A 20105-nucleotide genomic window follows, 5' to 3' on the forward strand; every position below is an offset into this window, starting at 1 on the left:
TTGAAAAATTATAGGTGACATTTACTTTTATTTTATACATATTTTCTAATTAGCATAGATTACCTATGTAATCTTTATTTTTTTTTTGTAATCTTTAAAGGCCAGGTTTTTTATTTGGGGATAAGCGGTAGTTATAATTCATAACCCTTTCTGGAGAAAATGAATGGTTCAGACGCGGGATTATCGCCTCCGCCGGGAATTATCTCGGTCAGGTTCTTGCCACCCGCCAAACTAGGAGAAGACCTTCCAGAGAGTCCCCAGAGCGGCACGCCCAAAGGCTTATGGGAAATGTAGTCCCGGCGTTCTATAAACCACCCCTCAGAGGACCCTGGGACGGCGAGCAGCCCTTGCATCTGCGCATGTGCAATGTTGCGAGCGCGCTGGTGGCTGCCCTTCCCCCACCTCCTGCCGTGAGTGGGTGACAGGGCCCCGGTCTCCGCGCGTCTTCACCGACCCGCGCCGTGACCCGGCCTGGCACCGAGCCACAAGTGGAGGCTGTGCCCCTCCAGGTATGAGGGGGGTTGCCACGCAGCTCCGCGGGCCTTGAGGGCCGAGGGGAAGGAGATGAGGGATGGGCTCCTATCCGCGCGGGGTGGGAGCCCAAACTTCGGCGACTCGCAGGCGGCGGTGACCCTCGGGGCGGCGTCAGGGGCCGCCCGGCGGTGTCGTCGGCGCGGGGCTAGCGGGGCCCGCCTGGCCGGACGTGCGGGGGCGGAGACGGCTGCGAGGGAGGGCGGCGGCGAGGGCTCGCCTTCCTCCCTTTGTCAGGAGAAGCGCCGCCGACCGGCCGCAAGTGTCTCCTGCCGCTCGGGAGCGAGTCCGGAAGCCCGCACGGGCGCGCGCGTGACCAGGCCCCGAGGGCGCGGGGCGAGGCCGGGGGCGGGGCCGGACACACCTGGCGGCGCCCGGAAGCCGTGTGCTGCGTGCCCGAGCCTCGCCAGGTGCAGGGAGGCAAGAAAGCCCCCGCGAGTTGCCTGATGCCCACGGCGTGCCAAATGAGAGCTCTGACCTTTTTGCGAAAGCCTTTAAAAGCTAAATCTTCCTCTGATCCTGACATCTAGCCGGTGACGCCCCTGTATCTCAGTTGCAACTGGAGGTAAAACGGAGGCTCGGATGCAATACCCGAGATCATACGGCCAGCCAGTACTTATGTGTGAATGGCACGTGTTTTTTCATTTGCCTTTTGATTTTGCTCACTGGTAGTTTAGCCATGCAGGCGTTTTGAATTTCTCTGTCGTTGAATTTACTGCTCTTCCCCTGTACGACATCCAGAAGCCTTCACCACTTTGAGATTATGCAAGTTGACTTATGATTCCCACTGTACTTTGGAATCGGTTGTATTAAATCTGTCTATACTTTTATGATGATCCTATTAATGGCTGCATTTAATTAGGGGGAATGGACTCCTTTATGATGTTGGGGCTTAACTGCAGGCCTTCCCAGTGTTCAAGTTGGCATTATTAAGGCCCTTGATAACCTTAATTACAAAAGTTTGTTATTTTTCTCTATTTTTTTAATATATTATTTATTTATTTGACAGAGAGAGAGAGAGGGAACACAGCAGGGGAAGTGGGAGAGGGAGAAGCAGGCTTCCCGCGGAGCAGGGAACCCGATGTGGGACTGGATCCTGGGACTCCAGGACCATGACCTGAGCCAGAGGCAGACGCTTAAGGACTGAGCCACCCAGGCGCCCCTCTCAACTTTATTCTTATGTCGTATTTTATTGCTATTGAAGACTTAATCATTTTTCCATTATTTCATGTTTTTTCTCGTTTTTGTTGATATTTTCCACTGTTCTTATTTTGTATATTTGGGATTTCTCCTTTTTGTTTTCGCCTCCTTAATTATTGTAGATAACAGTTATTTTTATTATTAAAGAATAACTCTTTAATATCTATAGCATCTATAGTAGTGTCTCCTCCATCATTTTTTTTTTAAGATTTTATTTATTTGTTTGAGAGAGAATGAGAGAGAGAGAGAGCACGAGAGGGAAGGGGGTCGGAGGGAGAAGCAGACTCCCTGCCGAGCAGGGAGCCCGATGCGGGACTCGATCCCGGGACTCCAAGATCATGACCTGAGCCGAAGGCAGTCGCTTAACCAACTGAGCCACCCAGGCGCCCCTCCTCCATCATTTTTGATACTGGTAATTGGTGTCCTTTTATTTTTCCTTTGGCCAGTTTGCCTAGAGGTTTTTTCAATGTTATTGATCTTTTCAGATAACCAGCTTTTGGTTTTATTGAATTTCTCTGTTATTTTTCTGTTTCGAAGTTTTTTTTTTTATTTCTATGCTTTATTATTTCCTTCCTTATGTTTGCTTTGGGTTTGATTTCCTTTTCTCTTTCTGATTTCTTAAGGTGGAAGCTGAGTTCATTGATGAAAATCTTTTCTGATATAGTTTAATGCAATGTTTATTTTTTATTTTTATTTTTCGAGATTTTATTTATTTGTCAGAGAGAGAGAGAGCACAAACGGGGAGTGGCAGGCAGAGGGAGAAGCAGTCTCCCTGCTGAGCAAGGAGCCCAACGGGACTCGATCCCAGGACCCCGGGATCATGACCTGAGCCAAACACAGACGCTTAACTGACTGAGCCACCCAGGTGTCCCTAATGCAGTGTTTATAGTTACAGTTAATACAATTAATAGTTTAACGCTATATTACTACTTTAGGTATATCCCTCAAATTTTGATGTGTTGTGCTTTCATTTCCATTCAGTTCTATGGTTTTTTTAAGGTTTCCTGGTGACTTTTCACCCCTTGGTTATTTAGAAGTCTGTTGTTTAATTTCCAAATATTTGGAAGGAAGGAATTTCCAGATCTCTTTCTATTAATTGATTTCTAGTTTAATTCTGTTTCAAAGAATATACCTTGTTACAGATTTCAGTTCTTTAAAACTTGAGGTTTGTTTTCTGGCCAAGAATGTGATCTATCTTAGAAAATTTTAATCCGTACTTTAATGACTGTTGTGCTGGTGGTGGTGGAGTCTTCTATAGATACGAAATGGGTCAGGGTGGTTGATAGTGTGGTTCAATTCTTCCGTATCCTTACCGGTTTTCTGTCTACCTGTTCTGTCACTGAGAAGAGTATTGAAGTCTCCAACTATAATTGTGAATGTATCTATTTTTTTCTTTCTGTTCTGTCAGCTTTTGCTTCTTGTATTTTGAAGTTCTTTTGTTAGGTACATATGCATTTAGGATTGTTAGGTCTTCTGGTCCTTTGGCACATTTATCAGGTGTTGTCCATCACAGTGACATGTAATATCACTGTCTCTGGTAATATTCTGAAGTCTCCTCTGTTTTATATTAATATAATCACTCTAGCTTTCTTTTGATCAGTGTTTACAAAGCACATCTTTTTCATCCTTTTACTTTTTTTTTTTAAGATTTTGTTTTAGAGAGGGAGAGAGAGAAAGAACGTGTGGGGAGAGGGGAAGCACAGGGAGAGGGGTAAGCAGACTGCACCTGAGATCATGGCCTGAGCCAAAGCTGAGAGCCGGCCGCAGACACCTGGCAGCCACAGACCGAGCCACCCAGGCGCCTCCGTCCTTTTACTTTTGATCTAGCTATGTTTTTATGTGTCTGACTGCTTATAAACAGCACAGACTTTGGCCTTGCTTTTTTTTTTCCAGTTTGACAACCTCTGTCATTTCTTTGGTGTATTTATAGCAATTATCAGCATGGTTTGATTAAAATCTACTGTCTTGCTAGTTTTTTCTACTTGTCCTGTTTGCTCTTTGTTCCTATTTTCCTCTTTTTCTGACTACTTTTGGATTAGTGGGTATTTTTATGATTTCATTTTTTTTTCTCCACTATTGGCTTATTTATACCTCTTAAAAACTTTTTTTTGTGGTTGCTCTAGAGTTTACAGTATACATGTGGAGTTAATCACAGTGGACCTTTAAGTAATATTATATTGCTTTATGTATAAGATCCTTATGACAGTATACTCCCAATTTCATCATCCCATCTTTTGTGCTCTTGTCATGTATTTTACTTTTACATATGCCATAAGCCCACAAAACTGCTGCTATTTTTTGACAAATCAGTTATCTTTTAGAGTGATTAAAAGTAAGAAAAAGTTTCTTTGGGGTGCTTGGGTGGCACAGTTGGTGAATCAACTGACTTCGGCTCAGGTCATGGTCCCAGGGTCCTGGGATGGAGCCCCATATTGGTCTCTCTGCTTAGCGGGGAGCCTGCTTCTCCGTCTCTCTCTCAAATAAATAAATAAAATCTTTAAAGGGGGGGTAAGAATAAAAGGATTTTAACCAAAAAGGGGGGGACCCTAGATACCCCACTCTCAACTAGATGAAGAAGTGAGAGAGGGTGGGTGTGACCCGGCTTTCTCAGTTCATGAGCCGCAAAACATGATCGTCTGCCTCTGCCATATGTGTTTCCCTCCAACGAGCCATATTGGCTTCGGGACCTATTTGACCATCAGGCTCCGGGCTGGGGTGGCTGACCTGTCCTCAGAGTCTGCCGACCCTGGACAGGCCTCCCCTGGGAGCTGCTGGCCTCGGTCCTGGGATCCCACCTCCCTTGCCCAGAACAACAGCACAGCAGTATCTTCTCAAATTCCCTGTATTTGTGGAGAAATTTGAACAGTCTGGGAGAAAAAAGGGGGCCCCACGGGGTAACAAAAGGCAGCAGACTAGGAGGAAGCTGGCTGGAGCAAGGAGGGAGGGTCCAGCGCACGGGCAGCCCCTCGGAGGATGACGTGGAATCCGCTGGGGGGTAGGCCCCTTGCGCTCCGGGGCCCTGACAGGGGGGCACCTTCTGCCCGCCTGCACCCTGGAACCGAGGGCTGCTCCTTGACCCTGTCGGGTGAGTGGCTCCATAGGGTGGGCCTTACAGCAGCGATCCCTCTGGAGGGCAGCCACGATGAGGCCATAGACCAGAGCTGCAGCAAGCAGGCCCAGGTAGCAGCAGGCGGCAGCGGTGAGGGTCTGTTCCAGCTCTGCTGCGAGGGAGACAGGCACAGCGTGAGTCGGACCAGCCTGGCCCTCTGACTGCCTCCTGGAGAGCTCTCTCTGGCTCACTTGATCCTCCAGGAGGTTCTATTACTCCCCATTTTTACAGATGAAAAAGTTAGACTTAAGATCTGTAAGGGCAAAGACAGTTTGGCCTGGGAGTGGTAGATGGGTGGGTGGATCTGAGGCCGAGAGAAGGTGAAAGACTCCAAGGGGCCACAGAGAGTTGAGGGCAGAACCAGGACTAGACCCAGGTGCTCTTGACTGGGTCCAGCTAGAATCTGAGGGCTCAGCTCTGACTCTGCTTCGTCCACGGGAGCTTCCCGGGCCCTCCTGCAGGAGGGCCCCCCCACCCCCCGCCCCAGCTCTCTCAGCTCCTGAATATCCCGTGTTCCTGCCCTAAAACCCTTAGGGCCGTTCTCCTTGCATTTTAAACATTGGTTCAGTGTCTGACCTAGCTTTCTAGACTCACTAATGTTCACACTGTTCCAGTCATCTCTCTGCCCTAGGAAATACATAGTACTCCCTAAATGCTTGTCAAATGGGTGGTTGGTGGTGAAAAGTCATGGCTTTGCTACCTAGGGGTCCAGGTCCCAGCTCAATGTCTGAGGGTCCTAACCTAGACGAGTGTGTCCGATCTTGTCATGAGTCTCCTTCCTGTTCTTCAATTCCAGCCTTCTCCCGCACCCTGGAACAGAGCAGATGCCCTTCAGATAGCTTCCCTCTGCTGTATCCCCCAAAGGAAATAAAGAGGCATTTGCCACTAGAGAATGCAGAAGCCAGGAGTGACAGAGTAGGTATGAGGGCTTTGGGGGAAGTTGGTCCCACAACGTCACTGCATAGGCTCCAAAGCCAAGTCCAGGCTTCACCCGGAAGCTGGGGCAGAGCCAAGGGTTCTTTGCCCCGCACAGCAGTGCCTTGCAGTTTGCCAGGGGGAACTGATGTCAGTGTCCCAGGTGGTTGCATCAGGAAGCCTGGAGCACACCCCTAGGTCCTCTTTTCTCACCTTGGCTGCAGGGGAGGGACAGCGCGGCTTCTGAGACTCCAGTCTGGTGCAAGCTTCGGCAAGTCACAGACATTGCCGCCACCTCCCGAGGCAGCTGCAGCCAGCTGACCACGGGCTCCCCGGCTCCTCCGGTGGAGTCCTCTTCCTCCCGATACTGGCCTTTCAGGACCCAGGAGACCCTCAGAGGGTCAGGGTTGTGTCCGAGGGCCACACAAAGTACGTGGAAGGGAGGGCCAGAGGCTGGGACAAACGGGCTCAGCTCAGGTGGCTGGAAAGCCGGGGATTGCCTCTTAGCTGCAGGGAATGACGGGGAAGTCACCCACTACCACCAGCCCCTTCCAAGCTCATAGTCCTGTTGCACCTCCTTCCTTCTGGAGACACTTCTCCCCTTCCTCCATGGCCTTCGCTTGCTTTTCTCGGAATCTGTTTCCCCCCACAGCTAGCCTTCTGGCCAGAAGATGAGCTCTGAGTTTGTCTCTGCCACGTACTCTTCATCCTCTGGGCCTCCAGCATCCTTCCTACAGAGCAAGGGAAGGGAAGGGATGTAATGTTCTTGATTAGGCTTCCCCTCCCAGGCCTAAAAGTCTGGGCCTAAGGTGTCTGTGTCCATCCTCAGATGCTCGCAGTCGAATCCACCATCCAGAAGCTTGAGCCTTTTCTCTGCTGGTCGTCTAGTCTTCTGGGCCTTCCTTCTCTTCCCCTTATCCCTACTGAGCAAGGCTTCCTCCAAGGGGGCTCCACCATCGACACCTTTCTGCCCACTGCCACCCCCACCATTGCAGTCTTACACACTAGGGCTACCACATCCCTACACTCTGAGACTCACTCACCCTGATAGAGCAGACGGGTACCTTCTCCAAAGACATACTGGCCTGAAAACCACAGGGCACAGTAGTAGATGCCCTCGTCAGCAGGGCTGGCATTGCCCACAGTAAGGAGGGCGGCATTCTTGCCTGGGTCCATCTCTACCAGGAAGCGAGGATTCACACCCAAACCATAGGTGGGGGGCATCCCTTCTCGCTGACTCAGCAGGAAGGTGGGGCCACTCCCCCTCAGCTGCTGGTACCAAGACAAGACATGAGCACTGGCAGGGCTGCCCTGCACCACACACCAGATCTGTGGATTGCCTTGCCCACTCACCACAGAAGACTGAGTCTGGAACAGAGAGGGCTGGGAGACCTCTGAGGCACCTGAAGAGGCAGAGAAGATAGTGACCCGCTCGAAACACCTCAGTGGTCATTTATTAGACACTGTCAGCTCAGCCGAGTGCACGGTCTTACTAGAGGGCCGTTTGACAATACCTGTCAAAATTGCAAATCGTCATACTTTGTGACCTGGCCATTTTATTTCCATAAATTTATCTTACAAAAATAACTCATGTATATCGGTATACCTATAAGCATGATTATTGCAGTACTCATTATAATAATGAGAAAATAATTATAATTAGAAGAGAGGTTAAATTTTTAAACGAGACACTCATATGATGCAATACTCCACAGCCTCCAAAAAGGAAAATGTAGAACTCTCACGTCTGGGTAGGATGGAGTAGTTGGCAGCCAAATAACATTCCCAGTGAAAATAAACAGGTGATATTTCAAGTTTAAGAGAGTTACAGGAGCAACAGCTATTGGAAGGGTTAAGGTTGTGGAGAGGGGAGAACCGTGGGGATTTTCAGCCACTTGCCTTTGCTGACTCTGGCAGGAGGCTAAGGATCCAGGCTTTCCCCAGGCAGAAGGGTTTTTATAGTGAGACAAGAGAAATTAGCGGAGGTTTTTATAGTCTCATAGGCTGGAGTGATGAAATTGAAGGTTTGAGAAGCCTCAAATATAAGTTCAGGTTTCATGCCATTTACTGAAGACTGAAGTTTTACAAGATGGGAACCTTAGAAGCTAAGCCCAGACCTCTGTAAAGCAGAGCAGAATTTTGCAGAGTCACAGTGCTGAGAAGATAAGAGATCAGAATTCAGCCTCTCTCAAAAGGAAAGACCCTGCTGTATACACCAGGATTTCAGTTGAAAACCCCAAAGGGGTAGGCCCTTAGGAACAAAGCAAATGAGAAGTAGATGGAACTCTTATTAAAAAATGCATTCTGGAATCTGAGGGGAAGCAAACAGAAAATTGTGGAGGTTTTGGTGGTGTGCAACAGAGGAACATGGCTCAAGAAACTAATCACAGCCAAGTGCCTATGCTTTGTTCCACTGGCTGCGGATTTTATGGAAACCCTCGTACAAATGGCATGTGTTCAGTGTGCTATAAAGAACATCTTCAAAGACAGAATAGTAGTAATGGTAGAATAAGCCCACCTGCAGCTTCTGTCAGTAGTCTGTCTGAATCTTTACCCGTCCAGTGCACAGACGACAGTGTCCTGGCTGCCCAGTCACCGCTAGACACCACGTCTGCATCTGTGCAGCCAAGCCCTGTATCAAATCAGTCTCTTTTATCAGAATCTGTAGCATCTTCCCAAGTGGACAGTACATCTGTGGACAAAGCAGTACCTGAAACAGAAGACCTGCAAGCTTCAGTATCAGATACGGCACAACAGCCATCTGAAGAGCAAAGCAAGTCTCTTGAAAAACCAAAACAAAAAAAGAATCGCTGTTTCATGTGCAGGAAGAAAGTGGGACTTACTGGGTTTGAATGCCGGTGTGGAAATGTTTACTGTGGTGTACACCGTTACTCAGATGTACACAATTGCTCTTACAATTACAAAGCTGATGCTGCTGAGAAAATCAGAAAAGAAAATCCAGTAGTTGGTGAAAAGATCCAGAAGATTTGAACTCCTGCTGGAATACAAAATCCTTTGACCATCTGCAAACTAAAAATTGACTTGAGGTTTTTTTTTTCCTAGTCATTGGGAATGTAGAGCAATGTATCTTGCATAGACCTTTTAATCATGCATGTCATCAGAAGAATAGATTTTTATTTTTGTTTTGAAAATGACTCTGAACATTTATTTCCATTGCAGTTTCTGTGGCTGAAAAGACTTAAGTAAACTTCACAAGTATTATCCTTTTAAGATCATCTTAATTTTAGTTGAGTGCAGAGGGCTTTTATAACAAACGTGGAGAAATTTTGGAGGGCCGTGATTTTTCCAGTATTAAACATGCATGCGTTGATCTTGCAGTTTATTTTCTCATTGTGTGTGTACATAGCTTTTCTCTGCAGCACGATCTCTGTCGATGGCGCCCCTCAGGGCACAACTAGTTACCAGTCACTGAATGTATCTTCATCCTTACGGCTGCTTCTGGGTTTTCATTAACAAAGGTTCTACATATGTTAGCATATAGTTTCTTTGCACCCACTATTTATGTCTGAATCATTTGTCACAAGAGAGTGTGTGCTGATGAGATTCTAAGTTTGTGTGTTTTTAAATTTTTTTTGAGCGAGGGAAGGAAAAGCTGTAAGCATTTCATTGCCGACTGCAGGTTTCTTTCAGATTACATTTATGTATTTATGTTTACCCACCAGTCTTTGATTAAATAAAAAGGAAAACCATAAAAAAAAATGCATTCTGTAGACTTCCACCTAATTGTAGAAGGAATTCTGGAATTAGAAAGCCACCGTTTGACAACCACCATAGTAGTAATTGCTCAGGCAAGAAGCATCAATAGAGGATAAAAAGTTTTGGGCTTTTGGGGGGGGGGTGTGTGTGTGTGTGTGTGTGTGTTTGTGTTTTGAGATCAGTATCTTCATAAATTCTCAAAATTCCTCCCCCAAATTACTTGTTAACTACAGGGAGAAAAAAATAGTAATTTATAGTGCAGAAATCTGGCAGACACAGCTTAACCACATGATCAAAATTAGTATCAGCAGGAATGGGGCAAATAGACTTCATGTGCCTCCTGATATAATGCATTGAGAACACTACCTCCTTTCTGAGGTATTCCTGTCAAAAATGCATAGCCTGAATCTAATCATGAGGAAATATCAGACAAACCCAAGCTGAGGGATGTTCTACAGAAGAACTGGCCTGCACTCTATCATGAAAGGTGAAGACTAAGGAACTGTTCCACATTAAAGGAGACTAAATCAAGAGATATGATAACTAAATACAGTGTGAGCCTAGATTAGATCCTAGACCATATTTTTTGTTGTTGTTCTACAGAATACTGGAGAGAGAACTGGTGAAATCTGAGTAAGATTGGTAGGTTAAATCCCATATTAATGTTGACTTCTTGATTTTTTTAATTTGATGAGACTTTTTTTTATTAACATATAATGTATTATTTGTTTCAGGGTTACAGGGCTTCTTGATTTTGATTAATGTACTGTGTTACACTAAGAATAATGGCTTACTTCTCATCAGATATGATGAAAGCCAGAAAACAATGAAAAGACATATTTAAAGTTCTGGGGTGAAAAAAACTGCCACCACACTTTGTTTTTGTTTTTGTCTTTTCCTAATGAAAACAGTCTTTAAAATAAAGGTGTTCTCAGATAAAAGCTGAGAGAATTTGTCACCATGAGGCTTTCACAAAAGGAATCCTAAAGGGAAATCTTCAGGCAAAAGAAAAGTGATCCTAGGGGCACGCCTGGGTGGCTCAGTCGTTACGCGTCTGCCTTCGGCTCAGGTCATGATCCCAGGGTCCTGGGATCGAGCCCCACGTTGGGCTCCCTGCTCCGCGGGAGGCCTGCTTCTCCCTCTCCCACTCCCCCTGCTTGTGTTCCCTCTCTCACTGTGTCTGTCTCTGTCAAATAAATACATAAAATCTTTTTTAAAATAAGTAGGCAAAGATTTCCTAGATAGAAATAGGGAAATGCATGAAGGAATGAAGAGCCTTAGGGTGAATATGTAGTTAAATATAAATAAACATTGTCTGCACAAAGCAATACAAATGTCTTTAAAATATATATTGACTTAAAATGCCTTACCAAAACAACACAAAAGTTGGGAGGAGAAAAGTGAAGTTAAAGTACTCTAATATCCTAGCCTTATTTGAGAAGTGATCAATGTAATATTATATTAGACCATAAAGTCAGAAATGCATATTTTAATCTGTCAGAGTAGCCACTAAAAGAATAATAAAACAATGTTTAATTAGCAAGTTTTTAGAGGAGGGAATGATATTTTTTTTAAAGATTTTTTAATTTATTTTTTTTAAAGAGAGAGAGACGGCGAGAGAGGGAATACAAGCAGGGGGAGTGGGAGAGGGAGAAGCAGGCAGAAGCAGGCCTCCCATGGAGCCGGGAACCCGGTGTGGGGCTTGATGCGGGGCTCGATCCCAGGACCCTGGGATCATGAGCTGAGCTGAAGGCAGACGCTTAACGACTGAGCCATCCAGGCACCCCAGGAATGATATTTTTTAAAAGAATCCAAAAGAAGACAACAAATGGAGAAAAAGGAAGAAGAAACAAACAATAGAATAGATATAAATGCAAATATATTAGTAATTATGCTAAATATAAGTGGATTAATTCTATGATTAAAAGACTAAGATAGAATGGATCAAAATCTAACAACTATAACCTGCTAACCGAAGACACACCCTAAATATTAGGACATCAAAACACTGAAAGTAAAAATGTGAATATAACTGGTACAGCTATACTAGTATCAGACCAAGTAGACTTTAAGGCAAGAAACAGTATGAGAGATAAAGATGTCCACTTAATGATGTAAAGGGGTCATTCTACCATAAACCCAGCCATATCAATAATCATATTAAATGCAAGTGGTCTAACACCTCAACTGAAAGTCTGATTGGATAAGAAAATAAGCCCAACTATATTCCATCACAAGAAACCCACTTAAAGACAAAGATAGTTTAAAAGAAGAAAGATGGAAATGAGAGACTATGCTACTATGATTTAAAAACAAACAACTGAAGGGGCAGTATCAAAATCAGATAAAGCTGATTTCAGGGCAAAGAATATTACTGATGGTAAAAAGTTTTATTTCATAATGTTAAAGAGCTTAATTCATCAAGAGAATTTAACGATCTTAAACATTTATGCACACAATGGAGTTTTAAAATAAAAGAAGCAAAAGGAATAGAACTGCACAGAAAGATCCACAGTAACAGCCAGAGATTTCAACACCCATCTTTTAGTATTTGTTAGAAGTACAAAGAAAATCACTGAGGATAAAGATGACTTGAATAATACCATCAAACAACTTTTTTTTTTACCATCAACCAATTTAATAAGTGCTATTTATGGAACAACCCACCCAACAACTGCCAAATATACTTTTTTTTCAAAAGTCCATGGAACTTTTATCAGCATAGATCACAGTCTGAGCCATAAAACAAGTCTTAATTACACTTAAAAGGATTCAAGTCATACAAATAATGTTCTTTGACTACAATGGAATTAAATTAGAAATCTAACAAAGATATTTGAAAAGTTCCCAAATGTTTGGAAAACAGCATACTTCCAAATAACCCTTCTAAAAAAAAATGCTTTAAAACTCGATTGTACACTTAAAATGGGTGAATTGTATGACACGTATACTTCACAGAAGTTGTTTCTAAAAACATAAGGACTGGAAAGGAAGAAATAAAATTTCATTTGTAGACAACCTAGTGGTATTCATAATAAGTTTTTAAGTGTATAGACTATATTAGAATTAATGAATGAGTTTAGCAAGGTCACTGGATATAAGGTGAAGATAGAAAAATAGACAATGAAATTAATAAAATATCTATGATAGCATCAAAAACATCAGATACCTAGAAATTAATAAAAATATGCAAGTCCTCTACACTGAAATCTATACAACATTACTGAAAGAAATTGTGAAAATGTAAATAAGTGGAGGGATATACTATGTGCATGTATTGGAATATTCAATAGTATAGAGTTATCAGTTCTTCCCAGACTGGTACACAGTTTCAAACCAGTTCCAATCAAGCCCCAGCGTGTCTTTTTGTGGAAAATGATAAGCTGATTCTAAAATTTTTATGGAAATATAAAGTTCCTAGAATATCTAGGGCCTTCTTTTTTTTTAAAGATTTTATTTATTTATTCATTTGAGAGAGCGAGAAAGAGAGCACATGAGAGGGGGGCGGGTCAGAGGGAGAAGCAGACTCCCTGCTAAAAGCAGAGAGTCTAGGGCCTTCTTGAAAAACAGCAAAACTGGAGGACTTACACTACCAGGGAACCAAACCATTGAAGGACTGATGTAACGTGAACAGTGTGGGGTTGGTGCAAGAATAGACAAGGGGTCAGCGGAACACAGGACAGAATCCAAAACGTGTATACAGTGTTAGGACAAAGGAATACCGCACGTCTATGGAGAAGGGACAGTCCTTCCCATCAGTGGTGCTGGGTCAACTTGGTAGGCACAGGAAGTGAATTCTCACCTCCATTCTTCGTAGATTATAACCAAAAATTAGTTTCAGCTGGATTATATACTAAATCTGGAACGTAAACCAATAAAGCTTAGAGGAAAACATAGGAGAATATCAACATAAATCCTAGAAAGAAATCTCAGTAGGCAAAGATTTCTTAAATACAGTACCAAAAAAAGTCAGTTATAATGGAAAAACTTTTATTTGAACAACAAAAAACTGGGAGCCTTTGTTTAGCAGGAGACACCATTAACAACAGTGAGAAAATCCACGGAGTGGAAGATACAACACATATGACCAACAGAGGAGTTCTTTTAAAGACCTGCAAATCAGTAACAAGAAGTCAAACGAACCAATAGAAAAACAAACAAAAATTTCAACAGGCCCCTCACAGAACAAGATATCCTAAAGTTCGATACACATGAAAACGCGCTCAATCCCGTTATTCATCAGGGAAACAGAAATTAAGACTACAGTGAGATCAGGTGCACACACACCTGAATGGCTAAAATGAAAGGTAACGTTTCGTTTTGGCAAAGATGTGGAGCAATGGGAATTCTCTTATATTGGTATGTGTCTGTTTTGGTCTGTATCCCCAGATCCGAAGGAGATTTTAAAACCAGTCATAGCAGTGGTCTGTGGGTTTAGAATCGTGGGAGGTCCTAACACCTTTTAATATGTCTACCCCTGTTGAATTGTATTTCTCAGGCTTTACTATTACAGTCAGAAATGAAAAGTTTCACATTTGGAAAAGAACAAGCCCCTCTCTCCCACCACACTCGCCCGCCACAACCAGTAGGTACTGGGATCTCCTGGTCTTCATCTCTCCCGAACTTTCTGCAGCACTGACCTTGACCACTCCTGTGGCAAAGCCCGGTCGGCTCTCACCACCCCCCACCCCCGCTAGCCCCCCCCACCTCCCCTGCCCATCCCATCGGCCCTTCCAGTGCCTCCATCTTAGTCGCTGCTCCATCTCCCCCTCCCTGTCTCTCCTCGCTCCCGTAGGAGCGCACCTGGGGTAGCTCTTCCCTGAGGACTCCTCGGTTCCTCTCTGGTCTCCTTTACACACAATTCGAGGGAGGAAGATTCCCCACCCCCTCCATTCCCCATCCTCGGAGCTTCACCAGCCTGCAGACAAAGTCTGGGTCTCCAGGTCCTGCAGATCCTGTCACCCAGCTGTCCACCCCTCCACCGAAGCCTCCCCAGCCTGAGTCACCTCCTGCCTCCTGGATGGCCCCCAGCCTCCCGCTGCTCCTGCTGACGCCTCTGTCCTGCTCCAGCCCATCCCCCCCCAGGAACTCCACGGCTTCCACCAGACCCCCAGCGGCCCCGGGTCAGCCCCCATCTGCGAGCTGTGTGACTGTGGACACCTTACGGGAGCCTCAGTGTCACTGTAAAGTGAGGGTTGTAGAACCCACCTCGCAGAATCGTCATAAGGATTAAATGAGATAAAGTCTAGCACACAGTGACTGCTTGATCAGTGTCACGAATTTCTATTATTTCTGTTTAGCTCCATTGGACAGCATCACACAAGGGATCTGTCCCCCTTCCCCGAGTACCGGTGCCGACCCTCCCATCCCTCAACTGCCCTTCCCAAGACTCAGCCCCCTCAACCCCCCATCTTCTCGGTGCCCTGTTGTCCCTCAGGTCTGGGTTCATCACAGGGGCTGGGAGTGAGGGGTCCACGGAGCTGTGCACCAGCCTCTCTCCGGTCCACACCCACTCCTTCTAGGTTCCTAAACCAGAGTCTGTCTGTTGGGCAGCCCTCCACCCCTATAAAAAGGAGAGAGAGGCCTAATTAGGCTCTGGGACAGGGAGAAGGGAGGACCTCACCAGAAACAGACAGCAGGAGCCAGACACACAGGACCCAGCCACGCCAGGACACCGGGACCCCGCTCGGAAGCTCTGGTTGGGTTGCCATCTCGTAACCGCCCCGGGACTGGAGGGAGCGTGCAGCGCTTCTCAAACTGAGCCCTCCCTGGGGCCCCAGAACCAGGGGCTTGGTGTCTGCTTCCTCCCTAGGTCTGGAGTGTGGGGGACAGACAGGCACAGTGCAATTGCGGGCCAACCCCAATATCCGGGTCTCTCGGAAAGCCCCTGTAGGAGTGGGGGTGGGGCATCTGAGTGCTGGGTCGAAGCACAGACGACTGCTTGGTTTGCAAAAAACAGAAACCCAAGTGCAACCAGTTTAAGCAAAGGAGGTGGTTTATTGCCCCCCAAAAGAGTCCTGAAGAGGTCCCAGCTTCATGGATGGCTGGACAGGCCTGAACTATGATGTCAGAAACACATCCCTTTCCTTCTCTCCATCCTGCATCCATCTTTTGGTAGGCTCTCCACGTGTGGTGGAGAGATGCCCAGCAGCATCCAGGGCTCCCGTTGGCCAGCATAGCCAGCCACCCCAGGGAAAAGGGGAAGTCTCCTTCCTGTTACTTAGAGCACATGTCCAAGGCTGATGTTGGTTGACCTAGCCTGGCTCATGCATTTGCCCGAGCCAATCACTGAGATCAGTGAGCTGGCTGGGCCCTCTGGAAGCTGTGGTGGGAGCAGGGGGCAATTTCAGCTGACCTTTGAGGACTTCAAATCATAACATGGTGGTTCCCAGAGGAAAGCTGGATACAATTACCAGAGGGTCCTGGGCGGGCATCTACCTGTCCAAAGGGATAATGTAGCAGAAGAAGGGGGGACCCCTCCTGCCCAAGAGAGGCCCCTCTGCAAGCCCCTTCCTGCTTCTCAGTTCAGCAGCCATGTCCCGACACTCGTCCACAAAGCCTCCACCTCATTGTGTTGCTCTGTAAAGGGCGCCTCTGCTTCCTGACGTGTCCCAAGAAGTGGGGAGCAGCTTCTCCTGCGGCTCAGGGAGAAAAGCCCTGATGTCCTGCTCACCAGAGCCCTGAGACGCCCTTCCCTCCCAGAGACCAAGACCTCATGGCTCTCTGATCACAATCAAGATAATAATAACAATAAAGAGTTGGCCACTTCCTCATCTTCCCTTCTGGTTGGGTTGCTGGGTGGGTGGACTTAGTACCAGTGCTGTAAAGTACTTAGCACACATCTGGTTGAAACACCTGCTGAATGAGGTAGGTTGTATTTTCCAAGATGGCGGCCACAATGTTTCTCACCCCACACACCCTTCCTTTTTCCACCATAGTATTCATTTTGGAAGTTGAAATATAATTGACACACATCAAGATATTGAACATATCCATCAACCTTAAAAGTTTCCTCATGCCCCTCTGCCATCCTTCCCTCCACCCCACCCCTAGCATCTCCAGGCAACCTTTGGTGTGCTTTCTGTCATCACAGGTTAGTTTGTATTTTCTAGGCTTTTATATAAATTGAATAATACCGTACCTGCACTGTTTTGTCTGGCTTCTTTCACTCAGCCTAATAACTTGGAGAGCTGTCCACGTTGTTGCATGTATCAACAGTTAATTTGTATTGATGAATTGTATTTCACTCTATACCATAAATTACTTATCTGTTCACCTGTTGAGGGACATTTGGGTTGTTTCTCATATTTGGCTAGTTCAAATAAAGCTGCTACGAACATACGCTTTCCTTTCCCTCAGGTGGTTACGTCGGAGTTGCATGGCGGGGTCATATGGTAAGTGGATGTTTCACTTCTGAAGAAACTGCCCAGCCCTTTTCCAAAATGGTTGTATGAGAGCATCCTTGACAACACTGGGTATATTCCCAGTCTTTTTCGTTTAGACATTCTAGGAGGGGTGTAGTGGTATTTCAGTGTGGTTTTAATTTGCATCATCTAATACGAATGATCCGGCTGGCCCGCCACACTGGCGGGAAGCCCGGCAGAGGCAGGCAGAGCCCACGTGTAGGGGTTCAGCTGACGACCAGCCGCCGCCGCTGGACATGTAAGAAACTGTCACGTGATTCCATCCCCCAGCCTCCAGGCCACCCCCACAGATGCCACATGGAGCAGAAACAAGCTGACCCCACCAAGCCCGCCCCAAACGACAGATTCATGAGCAAAACAGATGATTGGTGTTTTAAATCCTTGTTGGGGCGGGGGGGTGTGCAGCGGTAGATAAACCAGAACAGTGAGTCGGCTAGCTGTGATGTTATCACCACTGACGTAATTCTGTTCATCCACCGGTGGTTTATATTCGTCTTCTCAACAAACCCGCAGCTCCTGCAAGACAGACATCAACTCTTCGTTTCTGGAATCCTAGCCCCAGAACCTGACTCCTGACTTTCATTTCTTATCCCTTCAGGTCTTTGCCTTCAACCCTCGGACACTTCACCTTCTCTTAGCCACCTCTCGGGGGCGCGGGGTAGAGGTGTGGAAGAGCTTCGGCTCTCCTGCGGGGCTGTCTGGATTTGAATCCTGTCCCTGCAACTTCTTTTCTAAGCTGTAAGAAGTTAATCAAATTCTTTAACCTCTCTGAGCCTGAATTTATCTCCCACAAAATGGGAACAGCAACACCTACCTCAGAGAGTAGTTAGTCTAAAATGATCCATGTAAAGAACTTAGCAGGATTAGCCTGGTCCCTGCTAGGGTTGTTTTTACTAGTGTTGTCTGATGGCTGTCCGGGTTTAAACACACCCTCCCTCGTTCCCTCCCAGGGAGCTTGTCTGCCCAGCTCCTAGCATAACGGCATCAGGTATACGGGTAGTAGGACTTAATATCGATTGTTCTAGGCGATTTACAAACATGAAATCCCTTGGGTTTTTTTAAAATCTGGATTCTCTCTTTATAGGTCCTGTATTGCCAGGCAAAATGTTCTGCCCCTCTGAACCTGCTTCCTGTCCCCCAAAAGGGTACCCCCATGCTGTCTCCCAAACAGGTGTGAATGTAGGGATATGTTATAAGGCACCATCCTGACACAGGTCCCTGATAAATAGTAGCTATTAACACTAGTAACATTTATCCTGTGTTATGTCAGGTAACTAATTATTTTGGAAGGAAAACAAGGGTGGGGGCTGACTTGCTAATGTATATTTTTTGGAGCGTTTCAAGTTTTGTATTATCTATATTGTTTTAAAAATTAAACCTAAATTTTAATAAATTTTAATAATGTTAATAAATTCAAATTATTAATAAAAATTTAAATCTGATATCCTGGGTGCCACATAAATATTTTTATCCTGGTTTATAGGTGAAGACACTGAGTCACAAATACTTGCCCACATTCAAGCAGCCAGCCAAAGCCAGAGCAGGATGAGAACCCATGTCTGCCTGATTCCAGAACCCGTGGCCTTTCCTTGCACTTACTGTCTCGTTTCTGGGTAAGTAGCACTTTGGTGGTCAGACAGCATAATGGATGAGAGTAGCTTCGTAGTGAGAAGCTGGCCCATGCCTGGTCCCCCTTAGGCTTCTGAAGATGGGGTGTCTCCTCAGGCAATCTTCCAGCCAGGAGTCCTGGCCTCCTTGCTTTCCCACATTTGCCCTTGGATGTTTCAGAGGTGCCGACAACTACCCGCCACCCTCTCCTCCCAGGTCCCGTAACTCAGGGTCTCACATGGGCAGCAGTCCCATCTCCAGAACCCAAGTGGGGGCACCCATGGAGTTGGGGAGGTTTGGGAGGGCTTTAGCACCCCGATAATCTCCATCCACTTCTTCCCCCCAAATAATGAAACAGCTTCACGACAAGTCCTCGAATCCCCACTTCCTGACGCTCTTCACTCATTTCTATCCCATCTGTGACCCGTGGCCGCTGGTCAGAGCTCAGTTTCCTGACGTGTCTTTGCTATAGCCTGCCTCCTATTGGCCCTACAGAAATGCAACCCGGGTATTCCAGAAACAACTACGTTCTAAAAAAATTACATCACTGTGGGGCGGGGGTGGGCCTGCGTCATGGGGCCTGGTCCCATCATTTTGCACTTGAGGAACCTGGATGGGGACAGGCAAAGACGCACCTCTGGACAGCGGTGGCCCAGGCTCTCCCGACCCCCAATCACCCGCCAATGCCCTTCTCCCTGAAGGCCCCTCTCCCCTTGCAGGGAACCCGAAACCAAACAAAAACAATGACAAAAACAACACCCTGCCTCCAGGGCTTATGAATGTCCCTGCTAGAGAGGAGAAGATATAGAGTGAGGGAGATTCATGTCAAAAAATGAGGGAAGCAATGGTTATTCCATAACAAACAAAGTCCTCAAGCCTACAGATGAGACCAACAGTCAGACCTCCATGGGACTCGGGGAGTGGGTAAGTGAGTGTGTGGAGTGAGGGCAGGGAGAATATTATGGCCGAAATTTGAGTCTTTCTGAAAAGGTTAGGTCTAGCCACTTAGCTGTGCATGGAAAGAGACTCAGGAAACAATGAAAGAGTCACACTAACTGTGATGTAGGAGCTTCTCAGTGTGGGGCATCGGGTTGTCTGGTGAGAGCAGGTGTCCTCAAAGGGAAGACAAAACAGATTTTGCTCAATCCGCCCCCTCCCCCCCCATGGACATAACTGCCAAAGTGTCTCGGAGTGCTCCCGGGAACACCAGTGACACAGATACAATTACCTTTAAAGGGAAAAGAAGATTCGGAGACAGGACCAGTGTCAGGTATGAAACAGGAAACCCACAGCCCAGTAGAGCTGTTCTAGCTGATCCTTCCGCAGATAAAACTGAGTGGCTTAACACCCTGATGGGAGGCTGTCATTAGACCTTCAACCCAAACCCCACGAGGAAGAGGAAGAAGAGCAAGAATTTTCATTTTTTTAAGCAGAGAAACTTCAAAATAGTGCTGTAACAAGGAAAGCACACATACACTATGTCCCAAAACATTGTATAAAAAAAGAAATGGCATACATATGTTTTTCATTGTAAGTAAATTTACCCCCATCCCCCCGCAACAAACCAACTTTAAATAAACATTGAACTCTAGTTAATGATG

General features: G+C 46.1%; 1 long non-coding RNA gene, 1 pseudogene and 1 gene segment (V, D, J or C); 2 read left to right on the forward strand and 1 right to left on the reverse strand.

The window, feature by feature from the left end:
* The first annotated feature begins 349 nt into the window (after window positions 1-349).
* LOC148163175 (uncharacterized) lies at window positions 350-20095 on the forward strand. The gene is made up of 5 exons (XR_015769144.1): window positions 350-509; window positions 16832-16866; window positions 17981-18067; window positions 18380-18509; window positions 19741-20095. It is a non-coding gene; the product is annotated as an uncharacterized LOC148163175 (long non-coding RNA).
* LOC114203761 (immunoglobulin lambda variable 5-39-like) lies at window positions 4556-15320 on the reverse strand. The segment is given in 5 exon segments: window positions 4556-4949; window positions 5582-5650; window positions 6330-6486; window positions 6799-7158; window positions 15096-15320. Coding segments are annotated over 4 exon segments (651 nt in total).
* LOC114203763 (AN1-type zinc finger protein 6 pseudogene) lies at window positions 7402-8956 on the forward strand (annotated as a pseudogene).
* Window positions 20096-20105: the final 10 nt, after the last annotated feature.

This window comes from Eumetopias jubatus, unplaced genomic scaffold (genome assembly GCF_037043125.1).
Source record: "Eumetopias jubatus isolate StellerSeaLion01/CBP00866 unplaced genomic scaffold, mEumJub1_p1.0 scaffold_10, whole genome shotgun sequence".
NCBI lineage: Eukaryota > Metazoa > Chordata > Mammalia > Carnivora > Otariidae > Eumetopias > Eumetopias jubatus.